Source organism: Staurois parvus, unplaced genomic scaffold (genome assembly GCF_062004578.1).
Source record: "Staurois parvus isolate SC_StPar_1 unplaced genomic scaffold, SC_StPar_1.0 ptg000438l, whole genome shotgun sequence".
In the NCBI taxonomy this organism is placed as follows: Eukaryota; Metazoa; Chordata; class Amphibia; order Anura; family Ranidae; genus Staurois; species Staurois parvus.
In genome coordinates this window covers 387,690-409,957 of record NW_028318234.1, presented here as the reverse complement: position 1 = coordinate 409,957, position 22,268 = coordinate 387,690, and the positions used below count along the sequence as shown (strand labels likewise).

At 39.9% G+C, this 22,268-nt stretch overlaps 2 protein-coding genes across 4 annotated transcripts in view; one reads left to right on the top strand and one right to left on the bottom strand.

The window, feature by feature from the left end:
* The window catches only part of NIM1K (NIM1 serine/threonine protein kinase), an 84,005-nt gene extending 71,302 nt beyond the window's left edge, over window positions 1-12,703 (top strand). The window contains exon 4 of the mRNA XM_089687803.1: window positions 102-12,703. Coding sequence (XP_089543929.1) covers window positions 102-851 — 750 coding nt within the window. The 3' untranslated portion in view covers window positions 852-12,703. The remainder of the gene's footprint in view (window positions 1-101) is intronic.
* Window positions 12,704-17,377: 4,674 nt separating this feature from the next.
* HMGCS1 (3-hydroxy-3-methylglutaryl-CoA synthase 1) overlaps window positions 17,378-22,268 on the bottom strand; it is a 35,646-nt gene continuing 30,755 nt past the window's right edge. For all 3 annotated transcript variants that reach the window (XM_089687801.1, XM_089687800.1, XM_089687802.1), the window contains one exon: window positions 17,378-20,503. In XM_089687801.1, coding sequence (XP_089543927.1) covers window positions 20,417-20,503 — 87 coding nt within the window. In that variant the 3' untranslated portion in view covers window positions 17,378-20,416. The remainder of the gene's footprint in view (window positions 20,504-22,268) is intronic.

Here is a 22,268-nt window from a genome sequence, read left to right as displayed (position 1 = left end):
CACTAAACCTCTTGGTGTAAGTCAATATATTTATAATTTACAGCAGGTATACATTTTTCTATATCTTATGATTAACTGCTATCCCTTTTATTTTTACCCAGCATGACAATAACATCATACACAGAGACCTGAAAGCAGAAAATGTCTTCTACACCAGCAACACATGTGTAAAGGTTGGAGACTTCGGCTTTAGCACCATCAGTAAAAAAGAAGAAACACTGAACACCTTTTGTGGTTCTCCACCTTATGCTGCACCAGAGCTTTTCCGGGATGAGCATTACATTGGTGCTTTTGTTGATATCTGGGCATTGGGCATACTTTTGTACTTTATGGTGACAGGTAGCATGCCTTTCCGAGCAGATACTGTGGCCAAATTAAAGAAGTGCATTCTAGATGGAACATACTCAATTCCTCCGTATGTGTCTGAATCTTGCCAGCGACTGATTAAGGGGATGCTAAAACCTGTACCTTCAGAGAGGTGCACTGTGGACTACATCATGAACAGCGAATGGATGCATGGAATACAATATCCAAAGCCTCTGGAACCCTTCGGACTAGACCCAAAACACCTCTTAGACACAGATACCCTCAAGGATGATGAAACAGAAGTAAAGAACACTTTGGAGAGTTTGGGTATAACAGAGGAACACATCCTTAACAATCGGGGCAAAGATTCCCGAAGTTCTATCACTGGAGTGTATAGGATTGTCCTCCACAGAGTGCAGAAGAAGAGAGCAATGGAAAGCGTTCCCCTCATTACCAGTCTAGAGCCAAAGGAGAAGAACACAAGAAGGCCTCACAGAACCCGACGAGAAATAAGGCATACCTCTAAATTTTGTTCAATTTTATAAAATGTGTAGGAGCTGAACTTTTACAGGGTTGCCCATGAGATGATAAACTTTATTTTTTTTTTTTATTCAGTGATGCCTTGAAGACCTTTTTCCAAAAAAAAGTCACTCCCTAATAACTATATTGTTTATATAAGTTATTTGCTAGAAGGGATCTGAGAGTGCCAATGCTTCCATTCATTGTTTAGCAAACTGATCTGTGCAACAAAAAGTTAGACTAATCACTTACATGCAGTGGTTTTGAGAACTGGAGCAGTTTTAGGCTTAGCGAGTTGCTAATTCTTGGCTTTTGTGAGAATATGTGATATCAGTATTTTCAGTTTCCTTAGGCCCATATAGATAAAGGACTAATTGAAATGAGGTTTCATTGTGTTGCACCCTGGGAGATTTCATCTTTGATTTTGACTGTATTTCAGTTTGCCTTAAATAGCCAGATGATGGTGGATAGTTTGGGGCTATGGGGGATGCCTAAACCCAAGCTTTGGGCTCCATCCAACACCTGTGGACATTACGATAAGGTCTTCAGATGCTGGGTGCTCAATTTATTTTACAATATAAAAAGTGAATCAAAAGAAATAAGACTCCTTTTATTGATTTTACAGTAGTTTTAGCTTTCCCAGCAGAGAAAACTGGTTTGAAGGCCTCATTGTTAGTCTGTGAAATATGTTAACTGAAGCACCAGTTGTGGGCACCCCTAGCCCTAAACAGATGCACAGAGGAAAGATAAATAATATGATGACCTTCTTGATAATAGTTGTAAGGGCCACCATTTATTAAGCTACAGCCATTTTCCAGCATGATTAAAGATTTCCATTTACAGCAATAAGAACAAGGGAGAAATTGTCTACCTGAAGCTCAGAGACTCTTGAGTAATGCAGTAGGCTTAATGACTGTCCAGTCCCCAAAACCACAGCTTTATTGCCTGTAAGTGACTGACGGATCTGCTTTAGGACATGGACAAAGAACATGAGAGTCATTTATTTTTCTAATGTTTAATCACATTTTAGATAAATCCTCAATATGCATCATGGCTTTCCTGCATATAGTAGACATTTTGGTGTGATTAATAATTTAATCTGGTGTGCCATTAAAAAGAGACAGAGTGTGATGTGACCCCAAAATCACACTTATGTTTAAAATTTGGGTAGGCACATTCCTGAATTTCCAGTAAGTTTCTGCTATGTATGGTATGCATAAAAAAGGCTTATTTATAAGGCTTGTTCACCCAAAACAGCTTAATTTTGTGCTTTGGCTGAACATTAGTTGGTTTAATTACTCACTGGCATTTCCAGCTCTGCCTCCCAGCACTTATTAAAGCCCGACTAAAGTCACATAAATAGATTTTCAGTCAGATAGCGATGATGATAATAACAGCATTCATTTTTTAGTCCTTCTTACACTTTTCTGTATAGCTGTTGTACAGTGTGGCTAAATGTACAGTCCAATAGGCACCAGAGATTGACCATGCTGCCTAGTACATTAGGTAACAGACCTGTAACAGACATGGTCAGAGAACACCCTCTCTTTTGCTCTACCCCACAGTTCTGCATGAGGACATTTGTGCTGAGGGGAGTTGCTGTTACTTAGCTATGCCAAGCATAGAACACCGCAGTGGGAGGGCAGGAAGTGCATTTTATCATTTGTTTGGGTACAGGATGATACATAGATAAAAATTATGTGACTTCAACTGAGCTTTAAACTAAAAATAAGGCTTTCATAACCTGTCTGCTGGATTTTACCAATTGTAAAATAATCTTGTACAATCTAGCAAAAAGAGGGTGGTACCATGATGATGAGTTCCATGGTGGCATGGAGTCAGAAGCTAAAATGGTTAAACCTCACTTTCAGAGTTGTCATGAAATATATCAAGCTGGCCAGTTAGTCAACCCACCATGTCCATCTAGTACTGAAATAGTACTTTTAAGTGTTCTGACTCTTTCAATTTTGGGTTGCTTGCAGCGGGATTTGGCCTTCCTACAAGTTTTTGAATATCTGAAGGAGTTGCCCCCACCAAATTCCTAGATCTTTCTCAAAAACCACTAATCAGATGTTATGGGCAGCATACTATTTTTTTTTTGCTATATTGTTTGTTCCAGAATTCTCAGGAGGGCATGTATCACTGAAGGCAGAGATATATGGAAGCCACTTGTGACTTTAGCTTTTATATTGAAAATCCCAAAGAGAACATTCCTTATTAAACTCATAACTGCTGAATCATGTCAGTGTGGATGTCAAGGGGAAGCAGTTTTTAGAAGGACCTTAGCTAACAAGAAGACTGATTCTTCCTAAGAAATATGAAGAGACATTTTTTCTTTGTGCAAACGTTTTTAATTTTCCATTGAGAGCTACAGTGTTAAACTCCAGGTTAAGTGAACTTTAAGTAGTTCATTTGGACCAAGCTGGTCCAAACGAACTACTTCCTTTACTAAGACATGCAGCCACTGTGTGTACTGTATAAATTGTATGTAGCATTAGCTACATAGAGTACATAGCACTGTGTTCCAGCAGCAAGATGAGAACTTCCTTTCCCACTTCTGGGACAAAATCATGAGTAATGATGAGCCATTCACAGGAGGCTTTGTATTTTATGAATTAATACAAGGCTTCCTCTGATTGGCTGAGGTGGATGGGTGATGTCACAATCTCCATCTCAGCCATTCCAAGGAAACCATGTATTCATTAATAAAATTCAAAAGGCCTCCTTTGAATGGCTGAGCAGCTTGGGCCAAACAAACCTTTTAAAGTTAACTTAAACTTGGAGTTAGGCTTTAGTGCTGGTTCACACTGGAACGTGGTGCCGGAAAACCCATGTTCTGTGCGCGTTTCCTGCCCAAAATGTGCTATGTTTGCGTTCTGTAGTGTGTGTCAAGTTGTGTAAAGTTAATGACACCACAAACGCAGAGCGCAAATGCAGCCCATTTGTTTGCGCCGGAACGAAAGGTACCAAAGTACCATGTGATATGGTTGCAGTGCATTTTTAAAAGTAGTGCATGCAATACTTTTGGTATAATGCAGTGAAATTTCAGCTACTTAAAATGAATGGGCTGAAGGCACACTGCACTCAAATCGAACAGGAATCATACATGAAGTGTGTCCCTGAGTGATTCCTTTGTGAACCGGCCCTTAAAGCTGAACTCAAAGCAGAAAGAAAAACACCAATTAATGCAGGGCTGTATTGATTAAAAATCGTGACTTTTTCAGGTAGTGTAAGTACATGAATTTGTGTTGATGTCAGTAGGAGCACTAGGAATCAGTCATGATTTGCTGCAGTGTGCTTGTGTTATCACAGAATGTACTGCAGGAGAGAGCAGAGTGATGACTTATCAGTGTGCTGCTGCTCCTTCTTTAGTCATTTGGGACCCTGGTGGTGTACACTTGACTAAGACATGTTACTGCGGTGGAGATGAGGATCTGGTTATCTTGTCCGACATGGGTGAGTGGCTGGCCAAAACTAAAAATTCTTCGACAGGTTAAATAGTTCTTTTAAATGTATCTCAACTGTGCATATATCTACTTGCTTAGAGTTCAGCTGTAAAGCAGATCTTCCTGACATCCTAAAAACATTGCTGATGCAATGATAATTCTGCACAAGCAGATCGGTACGTAAAGCTTTAAAACTCAACTACAGGTAGATGTAAAAGACACAATTACTGCAGCTCTGTATTCAATAATGCATCTTTAAGTGTGTTTTATTTTAAATGCAAACAGTGTAAGTACCTGAATTTGACCTGAAATCAGCCCTTGGCAAACCCTTTTACAGCAGAGCTTAGACTGGGAGGGGCAGAAGGAGCCATAGGAGCCTCAAACTGGCCATAGATGGTTCGAAGCTTGGCTGGTTTAGCGAGGATCGGCCGAGATTCAAACCATTCATGGACAGGCTAATTGTACTCATTTTGATTTTTGCATGACTTGGGTACAATCAGTCTGTCGGATTTTTCATACGATTATTGCCAGCTGCTATAGCTGATAGCAAGTACCACTGTGTCCTCCCGGCAGGGACGGCTCCCCGCACCACCCCTCCACCCAGAGAACACAGTAGCTCCACTGGAGGGATTCCCCCCATCAACACTGACTGTTGATGGGGGAATCTAGAGATTTTCTTTGAGTTGCATTATTGATGGTCTTCTTAATACTTCCGGTTATCATTGTAGCAGTTGTGTTACAATGATAATGTGCTAGCAAGGAACATGCTAATAGAAGTAGATGGGCTCATCAATGCGCTGCCTCCTCATTTCACTGTCCCGTTACAGGCTAAGGGAGGGATAAGACCTATAGATATTACCAAACTGCTGCAGAACTGTCAGATAGGACTGTGCTGTTTGGCAGAGTTGTGTAAATCTGAAATCTGGATAGACAGAAATGTGAACCCTTTGCCAGGTAAAATAGCTCGTTCAAACTAAAGATTGAACACCAAAAATAAGTCAATATGGAAGGAAATTCCACACTGGGAACGACTCTACCTGACGAGAATGAGAACTTTCTTCTACACTGACTGATCATGACTGATCTGATTGAGCCTTTCAACAGAAAAAGACCATCCATTGCTCTTGTCTTAGGAATCTTTGCTAATTTAGACCTCGGTGAAGGACATTTTAATTTTAAGGTGTAATTTCGGCATTAAAGCGGTACACTGTAAGCAGCCATAATGCTGCACCTTTATGTGTCAGTGCAAGTTTGCTATAATGCTAAAACACGTATTTACTGTTACAAATTCAGTTCATCAGCGAGGAATTAGTAATCACTATTCCCGATGGACAGTCAGCTGAATACGTGTCATTCTATGCTGAATGATAAGGGTGTTAGGCTGCTTAGTAAAAATGGCATCTAGGATCAGGATAATCTGCTACGCTGTGCTGGTTCTCCTAATGTGCCGCACTGCTCACAAGAATCGCTTAATACCCTAATTAAAATGTGACATCTGCCAATTAATGTTTTCATTAGTCACAGGAAAAAAATAAAAATCAGATATAGAGAAAGCCATGACTGAGAATTTGGTAGTAATCAAAGCTTAATCGGCACTTTTCAGCTCATGTCTGTGCGCACATATATTTTCATATAAAACAATGTTTACACGGGCTATTATCATGCTTATCAGCATCTTTTTGATGCATTTGTTCTTTTTTGATCCAGTTTGTTCCACCTTCTAAAGAGCTCCAAATACGGCATATAAGAAGCTTAGTGATGGAAAATTTAAATGGCATGAAGTAATTAGTCAATTTATTCATAGAATATTTTATATAAATGAGTTTCCTATCTAAAATTGATATTTTGGATGGTGCAGTCAACCCACCTGGCAATTTCTTACATCCCTTGTGATTTTTTGCTAATGAGATGCAGTTCTTCACGTCTGTTTGGCCATTTTGAAAAGGGTCCACTCGCCATGTTGGAACACTTGAATGTGAGTGGCAAAACCCAGAAATTTTAGGTGGGTGCTAACTAACCAACAACACCAACTAGGACAAGGAGATCTTGCTGCTGGCTCCCCCAAGTGATAGAAGAAGCTGCCAGGTGACTTAGTCCACCAATGTATACCTGAAATATAATTTTTGAGTAGAAAAATTCTTTAAAGAGGGCATGAAATGTGGAAGCTGTCCAGTTACCAGTATTGCCTGTAGGCTCCCTACAGCTGATATTTTCCACTTAACTGATTCACAATGCCTTGTTCTGCACTGAGCCACTGTGTAGAGGCAGCCATCTTGATAAAGGAGCAGGACTTTGCTTCCTCATATCAGAGATGCCCCACTAGTGACTGGTGGAGCCACAGGAGAGGTAGAGGAAGTATAAGATGCATAAAGTAGAAGCAGGGAGAGCCTTGCAATGCTATTACTCAGGTACAGCTTCCTCTCCAGCAAGGAAAACAGTGAGCAAACAAAGTAGTTAAATCACTAAAGACAGACATACATGGATCGAACGTTGGTTGGTCCAGCAGGGACCACAAAAATTTTGACCCATGCATGAGCAGGCTTGTTGTACACAGGACGATGTATCAATCGACATGTATACAACCAGCCTGTCAGGTTTATCCCAAATGATCAGTGTTGCCGGCTATAGCCGGAAACACTGAGCATTGTATTTTAATGGTGGGGCAGGTTCCCTGCTGTCAGAATACAATACCACAGCGGGAAGGATTCCTCCATCCACCTCATATGTGTGGATGGGGGTATTTGCTCATTTTGTTTTTATTTTTGCTTAAAAAAAAAAAATCATGTATGGCCAGCTTAAAGCAGAACTTTACCCATAACAACTTTAATAAAAAAGAATGGTCTTTAGCAAGAAGCATACATGCAACATTAATAATTATGCTACCAAAATTATTATGCACTGTAAATTGCTTCCAGCATTGTTCCTGTTTTCTCTTGCTAGAGGCTGACATTTTGCTGAAGCTGAGTCCTGAGCAACAAATAAATCTTTAGGCTGTCAGATCAACCTCTGCAAATTCGGCACAGTGCCTAAACATAGAGAGCAACTGAGCATGTGCAGAGCAGAGTGAGACAGTGTATTACTATATTTTAAACAGTATAGGTGCTTATTTTTAATTGTTTTTTTTTTCCATAGCTATACCTGCAAAAGGGTACAGCCTGAAGTGATCTAGCTGGACTTAATTTTCTGACTAAAGTTCCACTTTAAATCTTACTCCAGACTTCATGAGACTGGAAGTCACAGACAGTGGTGCCTTAGATCTCGCACTGCAAATATACCACTTTGAGGCTCAAGGCACAGGAAGTGTACTGCTATTTTTCAGGAGGAATTTAAGGAAAAAAATAAAATTTTCAGGGTACTGCTTAGGCAAAATTAACCTTTTGATATATTCCCTATAAGGCAGATTATATCCAATTAAAGCTGTTACAAACCTACTGGAATCCTATGGCTGGTAGAGAAAGAGACTACTTTTTCTGTAAACTGATGCTAGAGATGGGAAGATACTTAGGTCGGTTCACAAAGGGCTTTGGGTTGAATCAATCCTTCTTCAATGTTAGAATTGTTTTTGTGTCAGCTTACCTAGGAAGAATTTGCAACTTATGTAGCCTTAGGATTCTTGCACACAGACGTTTCATGTGTCCGTTTTTCATCTGTCCATTTATGGATGAAAAATGGACACCCATGTATTTCTATGGAATAGTGGAGGTAAACGGATGATCATCTGTTTACATCTGTTAATGTCCGCATCCGTTAACAAATCTGTTTTTTTGAACAGAAGAAAACCCTATTTTTCTTCCGTAAAAAATCCTGAAATGGACGAAAAATGGATGTAAACGGATTTACACTAACAAATAGTAGATGTAAACGGATGAAAATGGATGTAAACGGATGAAAAAAACTGCTGTAAACTGATGAAAAAATGGATGTAAACGAATCCGTTTTTTCTTTGAAAAAACATAACTGAAATTATGAAGAAAAACGGAACGCCCGTGTGAAAGGACCCTTACTTGCTTTGAATCTGACCATTCAGCTTAGAAACCGGGGTGAAAGGTCACCTGAAGTCCGACTATTGCTGACCTGTCAGCTTCCTGATTTCTAACATTGCCTCACAGCTCCTAAGTGTGCCTAACAGTATCAAATAATAGAGCTCCATAGTTGTTCACATTCCTCTGAATGCTCTGTCTGATGTTGTTATACACATTCAGTAGCTGGGAGACAGTTGACTGGGTGGGAAGTGTCATACTTCTTTTACCTCTTATGCCTGGCTCACAAAGTCAAATTATGTAGCAGACAAACATACATGTTCCATTAGAAAGCTTGCACACTTATATTAGTTAAAAAAATAATTTTGCATAAGCTCAGCCATGACTGGATCTCTTTAAGGGTTTGTACATGCTATGATGCCATGGCCTTAGCTAGTGCAGTAATCATATTTTTTATGTCGGTAGGTCGCTTTAGTCCACGGCTGCATAGAGATTTAACCATTTGTTGGCAGTCACTTCATTTACAGCACAATGACATCAATTTGGTAACAAGGAGATGATTGTACAAAAGTGGTTAAACGTCTCAGTAAGAAAAAAATATAACACTTTCCATGTAGCCCTAGCCTAAGGCTTGGGGAGTGCCAAAAAGCCGGGTTTATCTCCATATGGCTATAAAGAGTTTGTTGATAGGTGAGTGATGGGGGTAGAAGTTACCCCTACAGAAAATCAGATTTCTGATCACTGCTGTTCGGTAGTCATTCTTTCTGATTGGTTGTTCAATTCTTGTGTTTGAAAACAAAATTTAGAGATGACTATTAGAAGTAGTGCCTGCCATTTAGATTAGTCTTGCTTCAGGGCTTCTAAGAGATGATGTGGATGAGTGAATGGAATGGCAGATGACAGACTTTTCACAGACCTGCTTGTCACTACTACTAAATACTGGGGCCAACACCTAAACAAATGCAGTACACAGTATAGCGGTAGGCATAGTAGGATCATATACTGTAGACAAGACGGTCTCACTGGTGCTGTAAATCACTTTTGATGCATCACAGGCTAATTAAAGCTTATTCTACATGTCACACAAATGAAGAATATGGCACACACTGGCAGAGCTGCCACGGGGCTGCGTCACACCACAAGGGCCAGTCCATTGTAGCCCATACCTATTACAGTGTACCTGAATGACAAATCTTCACTTGAGTGAACAATGTTGGGCGCTATGGCTGTTGTAGTGTGACCAAAAATCTTTTGCATGATTTGCCTTAGATGCTGTCATGCAAAACATGTCTTGTCCTAAAATCTGAAATATTGCCTTTTTACATGCAACAGCACTTTTTATAGATGGTATGCCAGGTATGAGCAACACTGGGTCTTTAGCTAAGCATAGTTCATTCCTCAAGAACCAAATTCCAAGAGCACCAAACTTTTCGTTTCAATCAGCTAGAGACTGTACATTCCAGGTGCAAAAGGTGAGCAAGGTCTTATAGCTGGTTTTCTATAGAATGCAGCCACAGCTGAGTATAAAAGACTATCCTCTGCCAGCATGCTAATGCAACCCCCTGCTGAGGCACAGCTTTCCAATGAGCAGAGAGCATGAGATTTGCTGTTTGCAGAGTTTATAGGTCTCATTCAGCAAGGGACATCTTTGAACACTGCAGAGGGACCACCTCTTCCACACAGAGATCAATGGTCCTAGCTTTTCTGTTAGCGACCATAGTACTTGCAGTGTATCACAATAAAGGGGTGCTCTATGTAATCTTAGCGGACCCCCTTTGTGTCTCTCTTGCTGTAATGACCTGCAATGCATTGACATAAATATACTGCACACAAAGACATCGCTAATGCATTTGTCTGCAGCTGTGATCCTTGTAGAAATGATGTAGTATATTCTCGTAGTGACATCTAGAGATGCCGCAAGTAGTGCCCTGCTGTGCACAAACTGGCTTGCCAAATATGCATATGTGCTGATAAGTCATGGTATTAATCATTTCTGCTTTGCAATGCATTGCAGGTACATACTGTACTGAAGAGCACAAAGGTCACCCTGGGATCCAGGATCCATACATGCGGCCCCCATTCATATGGGCTGAGACAAGAGCGGATGACAGAGAATCACTGAAACATGTTTATTGCTTCCTATGTATCTATGTGTGTCCACCTTGTATGTGAAAAAAAGCTAGAGACAGCAAGAGTAATGAGGTCTCCTTGGTAAAGCAATCACCGAAAAACTACAAGATTGGACACCTATGATAAGAATACACTGGCTAAGCTATGAACAAGAGGGTACCAAACCTGGACTATTTAATGGGGTCAGATGTACACTAAAATCAGCGTAACTTGTGATCACATATTTTCAGTCTACACTGTACTAGCACTTTGTTGCACCTTGCAAACCTACTACATTGACAAAAAAAACCTTATATGTTACTATGGAACAGATTAATATAACTTCTTTTTGTGAGTCACACAGCACTTCGAAACCTTTATTTAAAAGTATGTAAAAGTTGTTACTCTGATAAGCACTACTGATGTATAAATTGACCACAAAAACATTCTAATTAGGGAAGCGCCAACCCTTTTTGCAAGGAAACCTTCACTTTTTTATTTTTGTGGCTTAAACTGCTAGAAACACTTGGAGAAATTTACATTTTAACATTGTGCTTGAATCCTCACTTCTTCTTCAGCACGTCTTAACATGGAAAAAAAAATAAGCCCCATGTTGTAATGGGAGCTTTTCTTGTATTGTATCTGCATGAACTTCACAGCATGAAATAGTGGGAGGTTTTTGGTTCTAGGGTTTACATCTTCCCATTGCAGTGAATAGAAGTAAAGGGTTGTCCTGGTTGGGATAATAAAGACACAATCCAAGAAGATTTTGGCTTGAATGATAAAAGTAAGAGTTACGTATGAATGCAATGGTTGGAGGCTGCTGGTAAATGAAGACATACTTTCCTCTAATATGTTAAGGCATGCTTGGATTTCTAGTTCATTGGAGGCTGGAGAGATGTAAGCTGCTAAATGTTAAATAACAAACTCTTTATTGGATACACAACACTTGAAGTTGATAAAAGCAAGTCATTTTTTTTAGATTGAATGCCTTCATAAGGAGTATATAGCAGCCTTTCTCAACCTTGTTGTCCCAGAGGAACCAATGACATCATTTTCAGGTCTTGGAGAACCTCTCTGTTAAAAACAATTTATTAGGGGTCAAGGGAAAAAATGCCCATTACATTGGTGGCCAGTAGATTGCTCCCCCTTACTTCGATGGAATGCTGCCCATGCAGAGAGCTTAAAAGATCATTGGTGTCATACCACTGGCTCTGCCAAGTGGTGTTGTAACTATATAAACACCATCAAATGGGGGATCAGTCAGCCACAACTCAAGAAACCGCTAGCAATCTCTCAAGGAACCATAGGATCCCACAAAACCCTCGTTGAGAATGGCTGGTTTAAAGAAACCCTGGTTGAAAATGGATAGTCTGAAGCAACCCTGGTTGAGAATGGCTGGTTTAAAGGAATCTTGGTTGAGAATGGCTGGCCTGAAGGAAACTTGATTGAAAAAAGCTGGTCCGAAGCAACCCTAATTGAGAATGGCTGGTCTGAAAGAACCCTGGTTGAAAATGGCTGGTCTGAAGCACTCTTGGTTGTGAATAGATGGTCTAAAAGGAACCCTGGTTGAGAACAGCTTGTCTGAAGGAACTCCAGGGTTCCAACAAAGCCCTGGTTGACATTTACTGGTAAATAGGGTCCCTGCAGTAGAAAATTGTTTATTGACTGTTCGTCATGTAATGTATTTTCCCGAGGCCTAAGCACAGAATGAATGGACTAATGCCCTCAATGTGAATCACTTCTCTCCATCGAAAACAAAGTCTTTCCCCTGCCTCCATGTGAATTTGTTACAGTGTATTAATAAAGGTGGTAAAAACCATACCAGCAGCGGACAAGCGGGTATTAATGAGTGCTAGACGCTTATCTTTCTATAGAAAACCCTTAATTATCTCCTGAGGTTTCAGATTTTGCTTACTCAGTTGCTTTAGCTGCTTATGTTTCACATTAGGAGAAAAAAAATATAAAAATACTGACACAGCATGGAGAAGTGCTTTGGGATGAGATTATAAAGAATCACTGTACTTAATGCACACCAAAACTTGTAGCTTTTATTTACCATCATTCTTTAGGATTGTGTTTGTTGGTTTATTTATGCATGTGCAATTTTCCCCATTTCACTTTTTCTTGTATCTGTTACTGATTGTTTCATATTTGATTGGTTGAATTTTGAATATTGTACTTCTTATTTTGCATCTCACTCTGTTTACCTAGTGCATGCAGAATTGTTGCTTTGATGATATTCATTGTAATTCAGTACATAATGTATTGACACATTGCGGTGTTATTTTGTTTTTGGTCTCCAAACACAAGCGTGTTCTATAAAATTAATATTTTATTACATACCGGCTACTGTCATAAAATATCTTATCTGGAGAACATCAGAGATTAAAAGGGCAGCAAGCTGCAAAGACTAAGCTGGACTAATCCCAGAACACGATTCCAGTCATCTTGGCTCTATATGTTCTAACTCCGGCATCTTGGAAAAGGCAGAATCTTTAGTGAATCATACCTGATGTAAAGGCCAAGTGAAAAACATGGTAATATACACTCACCGGGTACTTTATTAGGTACACCTTGTTCGTATCGGTTGGACCCCCTTTTGCCTTCAGAACTGCCTTAAAGTGTTACTAAACCCACAACAGTAAAATCAGTCTGTAGATGCAGTAAAGCATGCTTGTTATACTCACTGTGGAACCTAAGGGGTTAACCCTCTGCATTGTGTAAAAAGGCTGTTTGATCCTTTCTTCTCTGTCCCTCCCCTTTTTCAAGCAACCACCGCTTATCTCCTGCTAAAACAGGCTGAACCACAGGCATTTGCATATGCTCAGTTTGGTGTGTATTGCTAGAGAGGTTTTTTTTTCTCATAGAAGAGTGCATGTGATCAGCACAGGGCCAATCAACACTGTCCAGACAGAGGCCAGGGGTTTTGCACCCTCCTAGAGCAGAAAGAAAACTCCTCCTACAAGCTTTAGCTAGTGCTGGGCTGGACACTGATAGAAGCTACAAGACGGCTCTAACGAGAAAAGGGATTTAGCAGTTTATATTTACTAAAATAATTGCATTTCCATGTTGTGTGTACTGTGGGAGACCAGATATAGTGAATGCAGGGTCCTGGGTTTAGTAACACTTAAATTCTTCGTGACATAGATTCAACAAGGAAACATTCCTCAGAGATTTTGGTCCATATTGACATTTCTATCATCTCGAACCAGTCTGCCCATTCTCCTCTGACATCAACAAGGCATTTTCAGCCACACAACTGCTGCTCACTGGATATTTTCTTTTTCGGACCATTCTCTGTAAACCCTAGAGATGGTTGTGCATAAAAATCCTAGTAGATCAGCATTGAAATACTCAGACCAGCCCGTCTGGCAGCAACAACCATGCCATGTTCAAAGTCGCTTAAATCCTGATGCTCAGTTTAAACTTCAGCAAGTCGTCTTCACCATGTCTAGATGCCTCAATGCATTGAGTTGCTGCCATGTGATTAGCTGATTGTCAATTTGTGTTACCAAGCAATTGAACAGGTGTACCTAATAAAGTGGCCTGTGAGTGTATATTCGGTTAAACAGACATTGTACAATCAACCTCAATAGTCATAATCTTACTTCCCTTTTCTTGTGTTGTGTGTCTGCATATAACTACACAAACCAATAGGCACCAGCATCTGGCTACTATGCCTGAGGTGCTCAACCTAACAGACCTGGTCAGCCACAAGTCTGTGATGAGCGGTGTGACGGTTATTCATCTGTGCCAGCACAGAACACTGGAGTGGAAGGGTTAGAAGCCGCATTTCCTCCAAGCCATAATCAGTTTAAAATCAAATCATATGGCAGTGAATGTGAATAAATGGGGAGAGGCTTTAATTGGGCTCTTAAAGAAACCTTTAGAAAAAAATATGAAGTCTGCTGTTGACATTTACTAAAAAGCTGTCTGTCTTCCATGGCCTAAGAATACCAGTTGTATGACTTCAGTGCGATCTGAGTCAATGACCTGGAAAACCATGTCAGACTGAAGTCACATCTCCTAATCTGTATAATTGCTTCAGGCCAGTGATGGCAATCAAGGAGCATTTTCTGAAGAAGAGGTTAGCAACAGAAGCCTCCATATTCTGTCACTATAGGTTTCCTTTATAGACGAGTGCCTGGTGACTGGACCTTCCTTATAACCCAACTATGGTCATCTCAGAACGTTTTATGGATTCATCCAGCAAGTACACCAAAAAGAGGTCAAGGAGAGGCAGATCCATGAGACTGCAGGATGGCCCTTAATTGATCAGGTATGAGGAGTGTACAGTTGTACAAAAATCCAGAATATATTCTAGTAAAGACCTGTAAGTGTAACTAAACTACAGCAGAGAAAAGTCAAGTCTTCTACTCTACCAGTGTCAAGAGTTACTTCAATACCATTCACACATGTCCTAATCAATGAAAGTTCTCTATATGATCAAACACTTGAACATCACACCCTGTATGAGCTTGTCAGAAGTCTCATTCCAAAACCATGAGCATTACTATGCTGTGGACCCAACCCTTTGCGGCTAGAACACTACTCTCTTTGTCAAAGGCTTTCCACAAGATGTGCCCATTCAAACAGAACATTTGTGAGGTCAGGTACTAGTGTTGGATAAGATGATCTGCTTTCCAATACCCTGAACAGTGTTCACTAGGGTTAAGGCAAGTGCTCTGTACTCCTGGCTTGCTGCAGCAGACCTTGGCTGGCAAGAAGTCTTTTGGCACCTGAAGCTGACTCCTAGGGTAAAAAAACAAAACCAGTAGTAAGTCATGGTGCATGCAGGAAACACAAGTACTGAAATCACCTTTGAAACCCTTACCGCCGCCACCTCCCAACCCTTTAAGGAGGGCCTAAGTTCCAGGAGGGGGAGGTGGGCATTCTGATCATCTGACTGCGGTAATTGGCAGTCACATGATCGGAAAGCTCCTGATGGAAAGTAGGCATTGGGAGCTTTCCAGTACCTGCCGGTACAAGTGCTGGGAGTGCACACTGTCAGCACAGAAATGTTTACATTTGGGACACATTTATGTCCACCCCCTGAGAGGCCACATATATGCGTACGTCCGGCGAGAAGAGAGTAAACTTCCAGATCTTGTGTTTCTTGCAAGTGGGTGAAGTCATCTCTCTAGTTCATCTGTTCTTAACCAGAGTTCCATGAATCTCTAAAGCTCTTCCAGAGATTACTTGAGCAATGTCTACGCCTCTGATAACACTGTTCAACAAATTTTTATTTTTTGCCAGTTTTGGAAACAAAAGGATCCATTTCTTAATGAATTTCACATTCTGAGTTCAAATATAAAAATGAAATGTGTCAATTGGCTCTAGTTTTTCTGTAAACGGAAAGTTTTCTACTATAGGCGTAATGACTACATAATGCACAATAATTATATAGATAGATGTCTTTCCACAAATATAAAGCAAGTGATATTGACTACATAACAAAGCCTAAATGGCATAATATATTGCATAGGATTACCAAGAAAAATTATAGCCATAAGCTAAGTTGAATCATTTTAATACTTAGGATTCTCACTAGTTTTGTCTTCAGTTTGTGTCGGTTTTGCTTCTCTTGGCTTTTCTCTTGTATTCGAGGAAAGGGCTATCTCTTACAACTGCACGTGACTACACGCTTCAGGTTCTTCCTCACTTGACTCAACCACGAAGGATTCTGGTGCTTTAGGAATTGGTAGCCCCTCTCCATGAGGAACTGGACGTATTGCCGATGGGATATTTGGATAGTGCACAGATAACTTTTTCTTCTTATTTAGCCCTTTTACAATTGGAGGCACCATACAAAAGTAACAATTACTAACATGATCTGTTGGCTCTCTCCAAATCATTGGCACAGCGAAAGGCATAGATGCCTTTTTTCCATTCAACCATTGCTCCAGTGCCGTCCCACAAGAATTGCAGCATATATGTGGTGCCCAGCTCTTGTCCTGGTCTCCTATCTTGCAGCCAAAATACAAGTTGTAGGCTTTCTTAATCATTCCTGTTATCCTCCTTTTTTGTGAGATAAAAGTTATTTCACCGCAGATATAGCAGAAATTATCTGCTTTATTCACACAAGTTCGAGGCATTACTGAGTAGCCTATATAAGCATAAAACGAAATGTAAAGACGCTGTCGAACTACAATCAGCTACTGCAGCTTTTATGCAGTGAAGTGATGCAATTAAAGGCTAATATTGCATCATCTCAGTATACATGCAATTTTCTATTGGTCACCAGTATCAATTGCGCAATATGCAGCTGAAGTTGCATCATAATTTTGAATGGCTTACTTCATTAGATGGGTGAATATATCATGGAAACTAGAGCCAATCAACATTTTTTAGGGTCATTTTCGTTTTCAGCACCCCAAAATTATGTAAGATTAGCTAATTTTATGCCCAAAACTTTTTACCTGTTGAACAGTGTAATTAGCCACTGACACCAATGATCTTTTTAGCTATCTGTGAGGGGAAAATGTTCCCATTGGCCACAAATGTAAGAAGCATTCCCCCAGTGACTATCACACTAATGTACGGTATGCATACAGTAGATATAGTAATTATTAGCAGAGCCTCCTTGAGACCAGAGAGTTATTTCAAGGGTTCCTCCACCTTAAAGGTTTAGAAAGGCTGTGCTAGTCAAACATATTAAAGGATAATTTGGGAAAAGGGCCTTCTGCAAACTGTTGCAAAATGTCTTTGCATTCTGTAGTATTAACAGTATCCTTCACTGAACTCCATTTGGAAGTGTATTCACTGTGCATATGAAAGAAATATGGAGAAATAGAAACCAAACTCTTTCATAAAACACCTTTAATTATAAAGCACACCAAAATCACTGCAAGCACATGATACCAATATGATGCCACATTTTATTCTTGGCTTTTTTAACATACTTGTCGCATGACCTTGACAAACCTCCATGACACCCCAACAGCATTTAGTGTTCTGGGTCTAATATCACAATTTTATTCTATAAAGTAGACAAAAAAAACCCCAAGACCTCCATCTTATAAAATATTGTGAAAACTTTATTGTTTAAAGTTTTTACATAATTAGCAGTTTCTTTTTACTTCCTCCACATTGGAAGGAGTTACATTAGGACCATTTTCTATAGGTTTTCAAACAATTATCACACATATCAGCACTATTCTTACATTTGTGTACTGTACATTTGTTTAGGGAATCTTGCAAAAAATTTAACTGTACAAAAACAGCAGCATACACAGAAAGTATAATACAAGTCAGAAGAAAATTACACAAAGAAAAGTACAAATTACATTTTGCAATGATAATATCACAATGGTGTTTGAGAAAGAAGCAGAGTCAAAAGACTGCTTTAGGAGGTTACAGACTGTTTCAGAAGGCAGCTCCTAACATAGGCATTTTTATAGGGACTGGGGACATTGGGTGTATTACATGCAGAGAGATTACCTTCCACATCAGGGTGCAAAGGCCCTCTGAATGGGCAAATGGGGGATCAAAGTATAAATCTAACCAACATCCATGCCTTTATTCCCAGTAATCTAAATATCTTATGCCAAGCACTTGCTCTCGTACTCTTGAAGCCCTCCATCAGATGGCCCGTGTTTCAGAAAATTCTTTACAAAACCCCAGTATAGCATACACGAGCAGCTAGCCAGAAGTTTGCTTTGGTGCAGGACATTTAGAAAGGTAGGAGTATGGAATGGAGGCTAGTAAAGAAGGTCCAACGCATATCCTAGCATCCTCATAGATATATTTATATATATATCCTTTTCATTGGCAGTTTTTTAAAAAAAAATGATGGTTAGCATTCTTGCCATATAGAACTGGGACCACCAGGTCAACTCTCAAAAAGAACACTACTCCCATTAGACGAGTTTCCCTCACGGGATTTGGTTTCCTTCCACATTACAAAGACTTTTAGGTTATATGTGTCCTCCTAAACTGGCCAAACTATGTCTGAGCATGGTAGGGGTACAAGTATTGTGCGTTATTTGCGCCAGGAACGAACATGGATGCTCTTTGATAAAAAGGGAAAAGAGTGCGAGTGCCATGAACACTAATAAAATCAAAAGATATAAACTTCAGTCGAGTGGCAGATTCTCTTCCATGAGTTCAATCTTCCATCCAGTGCTTGTAACTGCCTCAATTTTCAATCCAGTGCTTGTAACTGCCTTCTGAATGCATCCATACATACCATTATGATATTGTTACTTAGAAGATTAGTCTATGTGCTTCTCTAGGTGATATTTTCTTTTGAAACATACCATTTACCTTAGCAAACTGCAGGCAACCCTATTGTGCACTAAGCATCAGTTTTGAGAATGCAAGCAAAGTCACTGAACAATGCCCCAAAGATGACATCGATTCCTATTGACTAGCAAGCTGCATTCTTAGAACTATAGCTTCAGCCAACAAAAACGGCTGCCATGACCAAGCTCAGGTAATAGGTACAGGTAAAGGACCAGTAAACACGTGTTGCCTTATATAAAAAGAGCTACTGAAACCACATGTGCATGTCAAACGGTTTGTGCATGACACACAATTGACGTCCTGTCCATTAAATCCATTCAGCTTCTGCTCAGTACTTAATGGCCAATTCTATTAAACTAGTCCACAATCAGCTGTACACATTGTACAAAAATGTGAACTTCTGTCAAAGTAAAAGGGACATTTGCACACACACATATATATATTTATTTTATATCTGTTGACGGATTATCAATTAAAAAAAACACTATTTCTTGGTTAGTGTAGAGAGGGTAAGTTACTGCCAAGTCTTTACCAAAAGCTTGGAACCCAATGAAGATCTTCTCCAAACCATGTTATGAACAACAGACCAATCTAGGCTTTTTAGCCAAAATAATTCAGTCATCAGCCAGAGCTCCAAATCTACTCCTATTGAAAAAAAAAAAAAAAGGACCTACAGGAAGCAAAAATATGGTATTCTAGTGGTTTCCATGTAAGAGGAGGGCTTCCCCTCGCTTGCAATACTGGTGCTTCAGCTAAAAGCCAAGCAGTCTGTCAACATCAGTCCACTGGGGTTCATATCTATGTTGGGGTCCCAGCCAGCAATAAAGACCCCACCTCATTCCCTCCAATATGAAACATTCCATTTTCAGTTGCTCTTTCATAATGGCTTAATTTATACAAATCGGCTTGTGTTCCAGTTTTACTGGCCTTTCTATACAAAAACATACAAAACAAAATTTGCCAAAATAAGAAGTAAATTTACATAAATTTTCTACATTTTACAAACTAATAGGGTTGCAACCCAAAAGTTTAGCACCAGTGTGATCAGCAAAGCTTCTTCCTGGGGCGACGTTCCACAATTGTACATACAAAACTCATCAAGCCAGTAATGAGAAAATAAATACTGTACGAGGTACATGGTTTGTGACCTGCTAAAGTGTGCTGAAACAGTACATGGTTGCTGTTCATCTACTGCGGACTGTAATGTGTAAAGTGCTTTAAAATGACATGACAGAGGCAATACAAGCTCCCACCTCTAAGGTAGAAAATAGGCAGTGTGGAAAACCTACTAACTCTGTCTGAGATGAGCAAAAGTATTAGGGGCTTCTAGAATAAATCTGTGCAACAAGCAACAATACACTCCGTTTCTTCATTTTAGTGTAATCTGACCATTGAAAGAGAATTTCTGATTGGCTGATCTGATTAGCAACACTTTGCCTTATTGAAAGCCTGAAGGTTTAAGACGAATATGGCAAACTTCAATATGCAATAACCCACAATAATCAGTCAACCAATCAGAAACTATCCTTCACGGTTTTCATAATGGTCAGATGAAATCTGGTTGGCTCTGCTTTGCGCACTGTATTACTAAATAAGCCCCATTGTGCACTAAACACTTTAAGCATCTAATCCATTCTGCCCCCCTTCTTTAAATTGTATAAAAATTTTTGCAGATAGGTGAGCTTTAAGCTCTCTTAGTATTTACAATTGCTATTTATAGCCTCTCTATAACCGATATATTTGCTGTAGCCTGTTTCGAAAAGGTGCTGGCTATCAGCGATGAAACGCGTAGATCCGATGCGGTTCAGGTCAATGCTCTCCGTTACTTACAGAGATGGCCTCAGCTTCTGATGCAGTGGGGATTCTTGGTACTTTCTTAGCAGGACTCGGGAAGTGCTGTTACAAAAGTAAAAAAAGAAAATTAAAAAACACAATCCCATAAAATATACGGGTTGGACAAAAACATGGAAACACCACATGATTTGCAGGTGTGAAAGTGATGACATGTGTTGCGTTAAAAACAGAAGTGATGTAACATTCTTTTGTTTCCGCTGTGTGATAAGACACCTAGCTAACAGGTGGGAAGCTTCACTTTAATCATTCACTTTGTGCCCTGCTTGTAATATGGAGTAATGTCAGAGCTTACGGATTTTAAAAGAGGGCAAAAAAAATTGTTGGTGCCCACTTAGCTGGTACCTCAGGGACTGAAGTTGCTAATTTATTTACAGGGTTACAAGGTTCAGTATCAAAGGTTATGATGGCATATAGTTTCCGAGAACCAAAATCTAATGGTCAACTGACTGAAAGAGACAAAAAAAAAAAAAAAAAAAAAAAAAAAAAAAAAAAACAAAAAAAAAACATTGCGCAGGATTGTGACCCGGAATAAGAAGAAAAAAAAACAAACAAACTGCAAAAGTGACTGCAGAGCTCAATCTCAGTCTTCCAACGCCCGTGTTCATAAAAACTGTGCAGCAGGAGCTCCATAAGCAAAACATTCACGGGCGAGGTAAATTGCCAAACCACTAGCGACCGATATTGATAAGATGAGAAAGGGTGGACTATCAATCAATGGAAGACTGTAGTATGGTCTGATGAATAGTAATTCAAACAGTTCCCAACCATCAAACGTGTTCATGTGTGGCAAACACGGTCCCGAGTTTACAACCAGGACTGCCTTGTGCCAACCGTAAAGCATGGTCGTGACACGATCATGGTTTGGGCAGCTATATCTTGGTATTCTGCAGGCCCCATTATCACCTTGAAAAGGTAGAGTCACTGGCAGTGACTATATACAAATTTTGGACGACCATGTGCACCCAAATGGTGCAGACATTGTTTCCCAAAAACAGCGCCATTTTCCAAGACAAATCTCCAATTCACACAGCTGGTGTCAAAACGTGGTTTGACAAGCATGCAGACGAAGTCTCGCACCTTCGCTGGGAGCAACAGTCAACAAACTTCAATATAGAGCCAATATGGTCAATTTTAGAGAACAAGGTTCAGGCTTGTTTTCGATTTTTGCATGAAGAATGGTATCAGACTCCATTATCCACCATCCAAGACTTATATTTGTCAATTCCCAGGAGAATTCAGGCCGTCTTGGATTCCAAAGACGGCCCAACACCATATTAGGTAACAATTTTTATTTTACCTGGTGTTTCCATAAATCTGTCCAATGTACAGTGACAGAAAGCATTAACAGCTAAGGACTGAAAAACACATGGGACCTCCTGAAAATGCTAGGTACCTGGCTGCCTCTATTCTCTACGATGAGTTACTGACCTGGAACAAGCATGTAGTAAGCACAGTCAGTGGTCCTGATATGATTGTTTGTTCCAGGTGGGTGACAATAAAAGCATTGATGGTATTGGCTCAGTCTGAAAGCCAGTCAACCAGCATTTTCAAAAGTACTTGTCAGCAATAACAGTTTCCTTATTCCTTCAGTGCAGATTCCCCCGTAAAGACCGGTTTTAAATAAAAACTATACACAGTGCCTAAATGATCCCATCATTCCCTGCTGTTCAGCTATTGTAGAAAAAAACAAAAAGGAAAGTGGGAAACTCAGGAAATAAATTACACGAACCGTGCATGCTAGCAAAATGCTCTACTGCGTCTCTGAAATATACAGCTACCTAAAACAAACAAGGGTATCTGTCAAAAT